This window comes from Streptopelia decaocto (assembly GCF_964273445.1).
Source record: "Streptopelia decaocto genome assembly, chromosome: 12".
Classification (NCBI taxonomy): domain Eukaryota; kingdom Metazoa; phylum Chordata; class Aves; order Columbiformes; family Columbidae; genus Streptopelia; species Streptopelia decaocto.
This window is the reverse complement of record NC_138667.1, coordinates 8,423,903-8,436,254: the sequence shown is the minus strand read 5'-3', so window position 1 is coordinate 8,436,254 and position 12,352 is coordinate 8,423,903. Positions and strand designations below refer to the sequence as shown.

The 12,352-nt window shown below is 42.3% G+C and overlaps 2 protein-coding genes across 3 annotated transcripts in view; one reads left to right on the top strand and one right to left on the bottom strand.

The window, feature by feature from the left end:
* The window catches only part of HNRNPAB (heterogeneous nuclear ribonucleoprotein A/B), a 30,633-nt gene extending 20,308 nt beyond the window's left edge, over positions 1-10,325 (top strand). For both annotated transcript variants that reach the window (XM_082063334.1, XM_082063339.1), the window contains one exon: positions 5,516-10,325. The gene's annotated coding sequence lies outside the window, so the exon portion shown is untranslated. The remainder of the gene's footprint in view (positions 1-5,515) is intronic.
* LOC309445291 (uncharacterized protein) overlaps positions 9,251-12,352 on the bottom strand; it is a gene marked incomplete at its 5' end in the record, with an annotated part of 182,578 nt that continues 179,476 nt past the window's right edge. Inside the window, 2 exon segments of the mRNA XM_082063921.1 lie at positions 9,251-9,312; positions 11,728-11,805. Coding sequence (XP_081920047.1) covers positions 9,265-9,312; positions 11,728-11,805 — 126 coding nt within the window. The 3' untranslated portion in view covers positions 9,251-9,264.

Here is a 12,352-nt window from a genome sequence, read left to right as displayed (position 1 = left end):
TACATTTTGTATATACTTCTTTTTAAAGGTGATACATTTTACAGAGATTTAGTCAGCTTTGTATAAAATACCATGTAAATACAGTCATAACAAAACTACTTTTTGCAAGGTGTCCAAACTGCACACACACGAATGGCCCTTTCTCCTCTGAACAGCCTTACTGAAGTGATGCAACCACTCACATAAAAAGGGACACTTGCATAACATGGTAGAGGATTAAGCCCCATTAGCATCATTTCAAAACAAATATGGACAGATAAAACACAGATTGCATGTATTTTTCCTTAACTGTAGATAAATAAGTCAGATTTTCATTTAGATTTTAAATACCAGCAGGTATATCTTCTCAATTTATGTTGTTTCCGAAATCACACCTCAGTGCTAGTGTACATACTGGTTTTAAAATACTTCTACATCCAAAGTAATTTAATGCACCAGAGCAGGTGGCTTTCAGTTCTGACTGGCATTTTGTACTGAACATTCATCAAGTAGGCTATTTTTGAAAAAAGGCCCCCAAATTATAGTGCAAAGAGTTGCTATGCTATGAAATTTTCCATAAAACTGCACTCTGTCTATGAAACATCACCAGCAAACAAAACAGGACTCCAACTCCATTCTAGCCATTGCCAATTTCCTACCTCTTCTGCTTTATTTGGAAATTCACTTGGTAATGTGGGTGCTTTTGCTTTGCAAAACCAAGTCCTAGTTTTGTATATAATTGCAAAAATGCAGATTTGATATACACCCGTCTGTACTTCATAACATCACGCCAAACGCACCTCTCAAAGTTAAGCATACAGTGCAGTGTTCAGTATATTAAAAAAAACATCAAGTGGTATTAATTTCCTTTACAGAGAAAATTATTTCAGATAGTTGGGACATCTCCATTTTAAGTTTCTGTTCATTACTATCTACATTATATAAGAAACCACACACAGACACACAAGTAAGCTGACTGTTACATGAAACTGCGCAACTAGGAGGCAACTTCTACCAGAACTTGGTGAACAGGGGTTGATTGTTGTCCTAAGACACAGGAAAACCACAAATGTTAATAACGCATTTCTTATTCCACTCTGTTGTCAATAATGCAACTTTTTACGCATTCAAAACTCAAGTTTCCCAGCTTTCCTGTGGTTTTCCCCCAGGCTCTCTACATTAGTGTAGAGTCATACAATCTATTAAGTCCTCCCATTCATTTCTAAGTGACAGTTTTTCGGCACTTACTTTAGCTGCAGATTGCACAATTGTTAGACATCCCAGCTAATGGTACACAAGTGTATGGGAAAGTTTCGGGTTCACCTGAGGACACGAAAATACTAGAAGTCATTTTTTAGCTTACAAATGTAAATGATAATCAAGGAAAACGACGTTTAGGAAATGCAATTTTACTCACTGGTTTGCTTCAGTCTGCAATAGATTCCCCAAAGCAGAGCTATTAAGTATTTCAAACTGTACTAATTACAGTCGGGTTCACTGCAGTGCCAGCAACACAGTTAAAAGGTCACTCCAATGAGACTGGACTAACTAGAGTGAGCAGATGTCTTCTTCCCCCCCACACCTTTTTTTGTTCTGTTTAAAATCAGTAGTGCAAAATGGTCCAAGAAGTATTCTTACATAAACGCTGTCCTGTGAGGTTGCCAAGGTCAGTATATGCCACAGTGATGACCTTGGCAAGCTCAAGTGGCTTTGGTCTCTTGAAATCTATTAAAATACTTCATCTCTCATTGACAGACCTTCCCGGTTATAGCCCTGGCAGGCTGGCTGTGCTGTTAAGTACGTCAGCAGATACTTGCCACCTAAAACTTTGGGGCTTCTAATGAGGTAAAGCAGTATGGAGGTTTTATTCCATCCACCCTTGGACACCTACTGAGGACACTGGGACTAACTCTACTAGTTATACTGGGGCAAACTGGCACCAGATTCACTGGCCTGCATTTGGACAGATACATACAGTATTTACCCAGGATAAGTGTTTTGGGGACACTTGTAAAATTTTTCCCTTTTTTTATCATTTGTTGTTAATAATATTTTTGCGTATCTTATATATAAATCTGTTGCTTGTAAAGAAAAATAATTCAAAGCTTCCAAAAGCTTCCACTCTAGAATTTTAAAATGGAAATTTGAATGGCAACCTACTACAGATTGATTTTACTTGTATAACACTTTAAAGTTGTCTGGGCAACGTTGGGACTAAAAAAATAAAAGTGAGAAGGAAGTGAGGATATGATGGTATTTCCCAAAAAAGAACTGCCAGATTTGCAAAAAAAGATTGAAGTTTCTATCTATTTGCTCCCGTTTTACAAATATCTATTCAAGCCATATAGTTATGCAAAACAGTTATGCACCCATCCCAATATGTGCTGTCAATTAAGGGACAGTGTCATGGTACAAAATTTGTCCTGGCAGAACATTTGTTTCTCTCCATTAAAAACATAATCTCCTCTAGAGGGCAGCATTAAATCAGTATTCAATGAGCAGGAATCCTAAGCTCGAATACTCCTTTATAATGCACACCGAATTTACAGGCTACCAAGTTATATTGACCAAGGATGGTTATTTACCATTACGATAAAGCTGGACATTTCTGGCATCTTAATATTTTAATTAGGCTATGCATTACAAATGGACGAGTTCTTACGTTCTGGCCCAAAAGTCTGCTATATTTGGCTGATTGCAAAACCATGTGTTATAGATAAAAATGCGGAGCTTCCTTCTGAGCTGTGGGCTGGCAAGACAGCGAGGACGCAGCCTGAGCGCTTGCTGGTGTCACCGCGCTCGGCACGGCTGTGCACAGTGACAGCGGCTGCAACGGGACACTGAGCTTGTATGTGGGGGGAAAAGGAGAAAGTAGCCACACGAGAAAACAGACTTTCTGGCATGAAAAGCCTTGGGCATCACAAATATGCTTCATAACAATCTTAAAACCTCACGTGTCATTCTCTGTTGTGTCTCCTTTTTCATCATTGCGGAGGATGTATTGGACTGTGGAAACCTCACACGCGTTTTGCTCGTTTGCTTAAGGATTTCAAATGCTGACTTTATGAAATTACAGAAGACAAAAGCTCACCTAAATCTGGTGGTTTTCTAAAAAGAAAACACATCAGAAAGTCTCTTATTGTTAGAGGAAACATTCTTATTTTTAAATACACAGGAGAAAAATCCATATGGAAATAAATTCATCACCATTATATATACAGCAAGTGTTAGAAGCAGTGTACACAAGAAAGGCGACTCCCCCCATGAGAATAAAACAAAGCATGTGGCAATGTCTTGATTATTATTATTTTTTTTAAACCCAAAAACTAAATCCCCACTGTATTAGGGCTTAGAAAGTTTCAGTTTGGAATCAGACAGGGTTTTCTCTGCCATCTGTTTCATAACCCAGAGAAATATTCCCAAACTCACTGGCCAAGCCCACAAGTCAGCCACAAAACTCTTAATTAATCTCCCCTGCCCTCATCAGCACAGGCCAAATCATCAGGTTCAGGCTCTGGCAAGGGGCCTCTCAAGTTGCTTTCAAGACCAAACTGGAGTTAGAGAAACAGGGTTTATTTGGCCATGTTCCTTTCCCACACAATCCATTCTCCCCCCAAGCTTTAGGGAGCGCTCCCCATCCCGACAGCCGGGTCCTGGAGTGCCAGGGGCCAGGACAAGGACACACACAACCACAACACCATGGGCAGCAAATGGCCACGGTCACCAAATGGATTTGCTGTGTCCTCCCTGCAGGGCTTGGGGGCTGGAAAACCTTCGAGGGGTTTCAAGTGAGTTCTTGGGCTCTTAGGAGTCAGTTTGGGAGCTTTGCTTCCAAAATTGATTTGGCTACGGCATGTTAGGATGTTGGTTATAACTGGGAAGATGGTCGTTCGCTACTATTTCAAATAAAACAAGCCTTAAAGAAAGCTGCTTGTCCTTTGCTCCTAGACAGCAGGCAGATGTGGTTATCTTAACATAATGGAAATCACCATGCTTTCATGGTCAGTTAAATTAGACTAATAATTTTGTTTTGTGAAGTAGAAAACAAAGATAAATTTAGCTGTGCTTTGGATTCCCCCAAGACCAGTAAGCTGAAGTGTGTTACCCAAAACGTCTATTGGTGAACCCATGAAGCTAACATACTGAAGATTTTAGTGATCAAGATAAATAGTTGCTCAGTCTCACATTGACCTACATTTCATAAGCATTAGCAGCCTCCCTGTCAATCACCTTTATTGCTACTGACATCTCGTGGTAACATTTAACTGCATTTCTGAATTCCTGTAAAACAAACTTTCTCTTAAACCAGAGGGGAAAACAACAACAAAAAAAGACAAAATAAAACCTAAATAGGTTTCCTGGGGAGAAAAAAATGCACTATGGTTGGTGAGAGGCTGACATAACGACTGAGTTTTGAGCAAGACTGCTAGTACTACCTAAAAGTCAAATTTAACTTTGTGAGCTATTTTGCAAGCTCAAAGTATTCAAAAAGACCCACATAAACATTTTCATATGGAAGGAGAAAATAATCAACTGATCTGGAATGCATTTGCTAAGCAAAGCACATCTTTTTTTTTTTTTAACTCTTCCCAATAGGATCATGACTGCTCTGAAACAATTTATCATTTATCAACCCACTCTTCTAAATATGTGTGTGTGGAAAGCACATGGAAGTCTAAGCAGATTTCCTCTTAGACTCTGTGTAGTCAATACAAAAATCAACAGATCCTCTAATGCAGTCTGTGGATCTGCATGATACGATCGATAAGGAACGCTGAATTCAGAATACAAAGGCCAGGCGCACTGATCCCCAGCTGGGGACCGGGAAGGACATTGAGCGCCAATCCCAGCGCCCATCCCAGCTCTGCCTGCATCAGGAGGGGCTGGTAGAGTAGAGGAACCACCAGCAGATCCTTGGAGATCTCCTGGTTAGTTCCTCGTAGACCAAGTGGCAGTAGGCGCTGTATATAGTAGGATCCGCACCTGCCCGCATTTCTAATGGAAACGGGAGCGGCAGGAGTGCGGAGAAGCTGCTGCACCTGGGCTGTGCTGGTCTGTACGGGTGCAGGAGGTCAGGTGTCCTGAACAGACCAGACTTGCTGCAGGTGCACAGATGGATCTGCTGTTATGTGCTGGATTCACTGCATTTGGGATGCAGAACAAACCAATGCAGAGACGGCACGTGCCCGGGAATTCTCAAAGATGACCGACCGATCACTGAAAGGTTTGGCAGCGAGGCGGTAGCGCCGATGGGGCGGATACCAGCCACGGTTCTGTGCTAGGAAGATGATTCCAGCCTTCCTCCTCGACGGGCATGGAAATACTGCGAGTGCTCAGGCTGTGTGTCGGGGATGGGGAGGAAATCCACAGTTAGGAGGTTTGGTTGATTCCGAATGAGCTCTGCTCCTCTGGTACAAGCAAATGTCTTGGGTTCTGTGGCCGCAGAGGCTGTGTTGGGAGGGGGACGGCTGCCATGCGGAGTGGTTAGAGCAACGGGTAAAGCACTCTTCTGGTATTCTGTATCAATGTTTTGCAGGCCTGGCAGTGGTCACAGTTGATGCCTACAAGCACTGGATATTCCACAAGTTGAAGACGGAATACTGACTTGTTTACCTGAAGATAATAGGACTTCGGGGTATTTCCTCAGAGAAAATATAAATTTTAATATAATTTCATAAGCTTTGGAGGTTAGCTTGTCTTGTAGCTTCAGTGATATCAAACTTCTTCGAGTAGGAGCTAGATAGAAAGCTGTTTAGTTTTTGCCAGCATATGTAAAACAAGACTTTTCTATCTGCATTGTAGATTGTTTGTGGACACTTCCAGATTCTTGTGCTTTCTGCAGTCATTCTGGGGACTGAACTCTCATTGATATCGATAGAGGTTCCATGAACAGGACACGTGCAGGAATTTGTAGAAGCCCACAGTGTGGTTTGGAGTAGTGAATTGCTTTTAGTTTGAGATGACTGGGGGAGATGGGAAGAGCAACTGTACATTAAGGGAACAATTACAGATCTTCTTCCCGGTGACATCAATGAGAGATTTGCCTTCAACCTTCCACAGAAGATGATTTTTAGCTTTAATTTGGGACAGTACAGGGGTTTTTCAAGAGCACTAAAAGCCAGTGGGAGCTTTGGAGGCTCCTTATGCCTTTAAAAACCCCTACGTCAAAAGTGATAGCTAACAACATGAAATGGAAGTAAATAAAAATGCATTTTCATTGCTGTTTTGAGTTACACAATTCTTGTTTCTTGATTCGTTAGTTGATCTGAATTTACACAGATTTAGTCTATATAGTGACCAAGAAAATGGTCAGTAACCGGTAAAGATGCCAAGTACAACCAGAAAGCAAGCAGTGTGCAGGTGCAGACCCTCAGCAGCTAACAAAGGTAACAGAAGTTGACTACCTACAGCCATCAGTCTTCTGTGTCTATATGGCCCTACAGCCCAAGCTCCATGGCCATTTCAGCATTTACCAGCAAATAACAAATGCTCCCAGCTGACTAGAAGAATAAACCTCAAGGACACATAGGACTCAGTCACAGATAACAACTCAGACATCAGTCAAATGTCACCCAACCTGCGTGGAGCACCGAGCATGTTCCTGCTGTTCTTCAGAATATCGGAGCAAGAACCCCCCAAGCGCTAGGTCAGCATCTACAGGGTAGATTTTCCCCGTGGATGGTCTCATTCCTCTCTCAAGTCCTCTCTGGCAGTAGCTGCTGTAAGAAATGCAGTGGAACAAGGATCGAACAGAGGGTTCAGACCTCCTCAATGCACCAAAAACGCCTCCCTTCTGTAATACAAGGTCAAGGCCACAAAGAGCCTTTCCGTCATCTGGTTTCATAGCACCGTCATGCTCCTAATTTCACCTAAGACTCCTCACACAGAGCCTAGCAGCTTCTACTGGACTAAAGTATTTCCTCAAGAAATTATCTGTTATATCAAAAAGGCATTAAAGTGATGGGGATTACATCACTGGTCTGGTTAGGATTAACCAGTCTCACCATTAAAAATCCATGGCTTACTTTATTTGATTTTGTGTAGCTTCAGTTTCCACACATTGGATGGATATTTGTACATTTTTCTCTGTTCAATTTAGGAACTTGTTAACATAAAGTGTCTCCTCCCTATAATGGAATCTGATCGCCTCTTCATTGTAAGCTGAACAGACTCGGCTGTAAGCCATTCTTTTCCTCCCTGAAATAATTTTTATGGCTTTCTACTGCACAATCTGTTTTTTCCAACATCTTTAAAAATGTGAACAATGGAATAGTTTGCAAATTTTTAATTGAGCTCACTTAATGCCATATGCCGATACCGAAACTGTAATCCTCCCTTTATTCATTACCCTGCTTTGCATGGGATGTGCCTGATATGAGATAATTAAAAGAAAGAGACCAAAAAGGGGAGAGAAATAGGACAAGATGAGTGTGCAGAGTTACAGAGTTTACAATTGAAACAATGTAAACCAAGAAAAATCAAACACCAATGAACTCCACAAACCAAGACAATTAAATACTCCAAACTCCAAGTTTTGGGAACCCAAACAGCAACATGATGTGCTCTCTTGTTTAAAAAAAATATTTCAGCCTGCAACTCTCTGCACTGAAAATCTGACTAGGTTTTTGTGTTTTGAAATTTTGCAGTGGATGTTTTCTTGGGGAATTGGGGTTCCACAGTAAGGAAGCACTTTGCACATCTTCGGCCATAGACCTCAGAGCAGGACCCTCTTGAGATAAAAAAGTTTGTCTTGATAGTAGTAGAACACCCACAGGTAGTCAAGGTTGTTCTGTTTAGCCAAAGATTTGCTGTTTCCATCGTATCAACAGCAGGTGGCAATGAATGGAGCTTGGCTTCATTTCCTCTGCACGTCGCAAGTCCTTCTCTCGTTTGACCCCAGGGAACACAGCAGCTTTTTTCAATTCTAGGGCTGCATCATTTTCTTCTTTGTCTTCAGCCAGTTTTTTTCACCCTTTTAATGTGCATGTGCAGTGCAAATACAGAGTTGAGAGGGTAAGGATTTCTCCCTCCTTCATGCGATAAGGCACACGAGGCAGCAGTCTCAGTACTGTTAGTTCATGCAGCAACATCAGCCGTGAATGCTGTTCATTCCCAGCTACCGTCATTGGCACCTTCACCAAATCCTGATGTTATCACGTGCATCTTATGGGTTTTGGAGCTTTACAATATTTTCAGAGTCCATAAATGACAGAATCCAGTATAAAAAAAGGTCAATATATTACTGTTGAAAGGGTTTTTTTCCTTTTTTTATACAAAAATTAAAAAGATCAAAATATATCACATTATTTACACATTGTGCTCCATGCTTAGAGATCACTGAAAAAGAACACACAGACAAACATTTTAATCAAAGAGAAATGCACCATTCCTTACATTTACTAATCTTGTTAATATTCTAAGGATGGGCATTCAGATTGCTTTTAATATTAACAGCACATTCAAGCAACTTACCACAGAATTAAAAACTTTTATACGCTAAGGGCGTGCTCACATTCTGAGGGTTTGCAACCAGTTAGTAACACGCTTGCTGTTAGACTGTGTTCATATACCACGTGTTTGAAACCAGATTAGTATTGCCACTCAGCTTCAGTGTCATAACCGCGTTGGAGAATGAGGTTTGAGCATCCTCCTACACGTCTGGATCAAATCCTCATTGTAGGGGGGGACATTTTCCCTCATTCTCCTGGGCTGCCTTTAGCACTTACAACCCCTGGCTGTTCTGGGTGCTGAGATGGTACAAATTACCCCGAATTACCTGACCACCTGCACCCTGATTTACTGATTGGAGCAGCATAGTGGTTGTGGATTATAATTAGAATGGCAGAGAAGTCTTTAGAAACAAGTGTTTTGTAACTCGGCGACAAAGAGGCAACGCAGTGTAAAAGTCTCAGCTGGAGGCGATGGGCCAAGTCACACCAGCACATTTTGCAGAGTGGAGCAATCTTTGCATGTGGGGTTCCTGAACTGCCTGGGCCAGAACAGAAGCCCAGTGTGAGCAAGCCTGAAGAAAAGGCATTGCTATCGACAGTATGAATGCGAGTGATTTTTCATGCTTAGCAAGTTTTTTGGAGCGGTGTTGCTAGCACCAGCTGACAGCCGTGGGGAACAAGACACAAAGCCAGATCGAGTCCTGCTCTCCCAAGGCTTGGCCTTGGCTCTGCCAGGAATAGAACCTGTTGCTTAAATGAAGTGGTCAGTACAAACAATCACTATGCAGCAAACAAAATTACTCAGGACCCACTCAAGGATATACAATTATCATTATTACTGTACCTTATGCCAACATCCTGCTACTGGCAGTCCGTCTGGTCCCTGCAAAATTGAATTTACAGACTTAATTTCTGTTGATAGTGACTTAAGTGTCACACCCAGAAACCTGAAGGTCAGTGCTCACAACAGTGAAAGGTTTACCATTAACTACCATGCAAAACCCATTTATTTTATATGCACAAACGTAAATATGCAGGCAATGTAATCCAGGTGTCACACACAACACAAAATTAAATACACCCCAGGGTAACAAAAAATAAACCTACACTTTTTCCTTTAAACCTGAAATGTGAACAAATATAAAAATTTTGGAACCACAGTTAATTAACTTAATCTGCTTTATAAGGTAGTGTTTTTTGCAATCAGACACATATATGGAAAGCTTGATGTGGAAATGTATTTTTTGTTAATATGCGCTTTTCAGTTTGAGGGCGATGATGTAATTTTTTTTTCCCGGATGATATCTTACTTGTGTTAAATTCAATCCTGCAGTATCTAGTCTCTTTAAGAACTCTTTGAGTTGCTGAACTGATTGAAATAGAATCTGTTTTGGACTATGCAGAGGGAGTGAAAATATTTGTCTTTTTCTGATGGAGATACAAGAAACATACAGAAACCAGAAAGCCTGAAGAGCTTATTTACCAGGAGGCAAACACTGCAAAGGAAGGAGCCCTCAGCAGAGGAATGGACTATCTATGACCAACTCTTGCAAGATACTTCAGAAGAAATAGCTGACTTCAGCTGCCTTTCCATGCTGGATTTTTTTAAGGCTCTCGGATCTCTGATTGCCTGAATTTCTGCATGTGGAGCCACAGAGAGCACACACGCACCGACCCTGCCCGCAGAGCCAGCTCCGGGTGCAGCGGGTGGGAGCCACCGGGATGCGTACCCAGCGGAGAGAGCGGCTGCCGCAAATAGAGGTCAAAATGCATTTTTACATTTTTTACTGTAAATGTCAGTCATCACATTTTTTGTATTCTGTATTGATTTTATATGTAAAATAGCCTATGCCCAATAAAACAGATGCAGTGAAGTAAGGTTACCCTCTCCAGCTACTCAGAGTGTAACAGGTCAAGTTATTTTCACGTGCGTTCCTATAACGTTAGAAAACATACATGTTTTTCTGCTGACACCACTGAATATTTTGGCCTATAACTATTCATTAAAAAAAAGTGCAACTGTACATTTGCTAGAGTTGTCTGGGGGTAAAGGAGACAAGGCACAGAGCAGTTGTTTGAGCTAGAAAGACCCCGACCTGCAGTTAAAGCGCATCCTAACGCCGACAGTCACAGGGCTGATTTCTGCCCTGGGCTTTTTCTTCTTCCCGTGCACTCAAAATGCTTATTTTGCCCATCATAAAACTCCATGCCTTTCTATCGTGTTTCACTCGAGTAACTCTGAAATGACTTGTCAACTTACAAAGAGCTTTGCAACCTGTGTGTAAGGCTCCTGCTCACATTTCTGGACTGAAATCCATTGCACAGAACCCAGCAAGTGTCTGCTGCTCGGTGGGCTGGAGAATGAAGACAAGACTCCCAACCAGCGTGCAGCTGACCCTCATGTACATAAGCAGGAAGATCTGGAAGTGCTTTACTAACTAGTCAGGCAGTAGTTACCTATTGGAGAAACCACCTAATGCAGGTTACAATGGCTTCAATACAGATACGTCTTGTGTTTTCTGTATAGTTAAGGCAGGAAATAGTTGATAAATATAACATTTCTAGGGAGTAAATATGAAGAGCTGAAGCAGGCCTGCTGCTAGTAATTGGTTTCTTCGACACATATGAAAGTAATTTAACTTTCTGAAAGAGAGACAGCTCACTGCCCTTTTGTTTCTCTGAGGACAACTGCAAATCATCTAGCATGCAGCATTTTCTATGGTTAAAAAAAATGAAAATAAAACAATAAACTTCTTTAGCTAGTCGTGCAGAGCCCTTTTGGGGAGCAGAGCATGAACCTTCCTGCGTAACCACTGGGCTCGAGCCTGAGCTGTGCGGAGAGAGCTGCCGTACCTGCTGGCACAGCCCATGTCCCTGCGGTGCCCGGGGTGCCGGTGTTCCCTCCAGCCACCGCTCCACACAACCGGCCATTCATGTGGGGACAGCTTTGCCAACCCAGTTGGGAACGGGACTGGCAGGGCTGTGGGAGCACAGGCACGAGGGGAACCAAACTGGGCCACAGATGGTGAAAGAAACCACCACTCGTTTTTAGCATTGGTTACTGTGAAGGGGGAAACATCCCCTCTGCGATCTCCCATCCTTATCCAAAGTCATTTTAACGGTGGGAAGAAGGCACAACACACTGACGTCCTTCCCCGAGTGCCAAAGTGAAACATTTTGTTCCAGCTCTGCTGCCTCATGTCCTTCCTCTCCCCGGAGGGATTCTGTGCTCGGGACAGGGCTTGGCCACAGCAGGAACACACACAAGCCATGCAAGAAAGAAAAGCAGATCCGGTACCAAAGGGCAGGGTGCGCTCACCCCGGCCAGGCCTGGCAAACCTGCGTCCCCTTGGCTGCCTGCAATAGTACGACCTCCCTGTTTGAAAAAATAACCACTTGTTGAGAGTGATCAAGGACACGGGAGTTAATCGAACAGACACGTGTGTTTCAGCAGAGGAGGACGGGTCCAGAACTTTACACTTCCATTTCTGAGGACGCAGCAAGTCAGCAGAGTTGTTTTACGGTAGGGAATTCACAGACACATAAAGTCTGTCATCTGGGAAAGATCTTCTATACACAATGGAGAGAGTCACATTTGTAACAGCACAGAGAAAAAATGAGGGTTAAATCATCCAGCATGTTGAGGGACAAAAGGTGATCCATCAAAAACTAAATAATTAATTGTAGTTCACATTCAATCTCCAAGCAAAATAAAGCATATTGACTGAAGGAGCTTTTTGCTGGTACCGGGGAGTGATACTATAGCTTAGATTGCCATAGCTGTGCTGGTGGGGCGAGGAAAAGTCACACATGTAGAAAAGAAATGGGTTTTTTTGAGCATATTGAAGCAGGCACCTGGCTCTACTGGTTAGGTGCGGCTTAGCTAAGGTCTAACAGCTATGTTTAAGTAGCTCTAGTGCAAT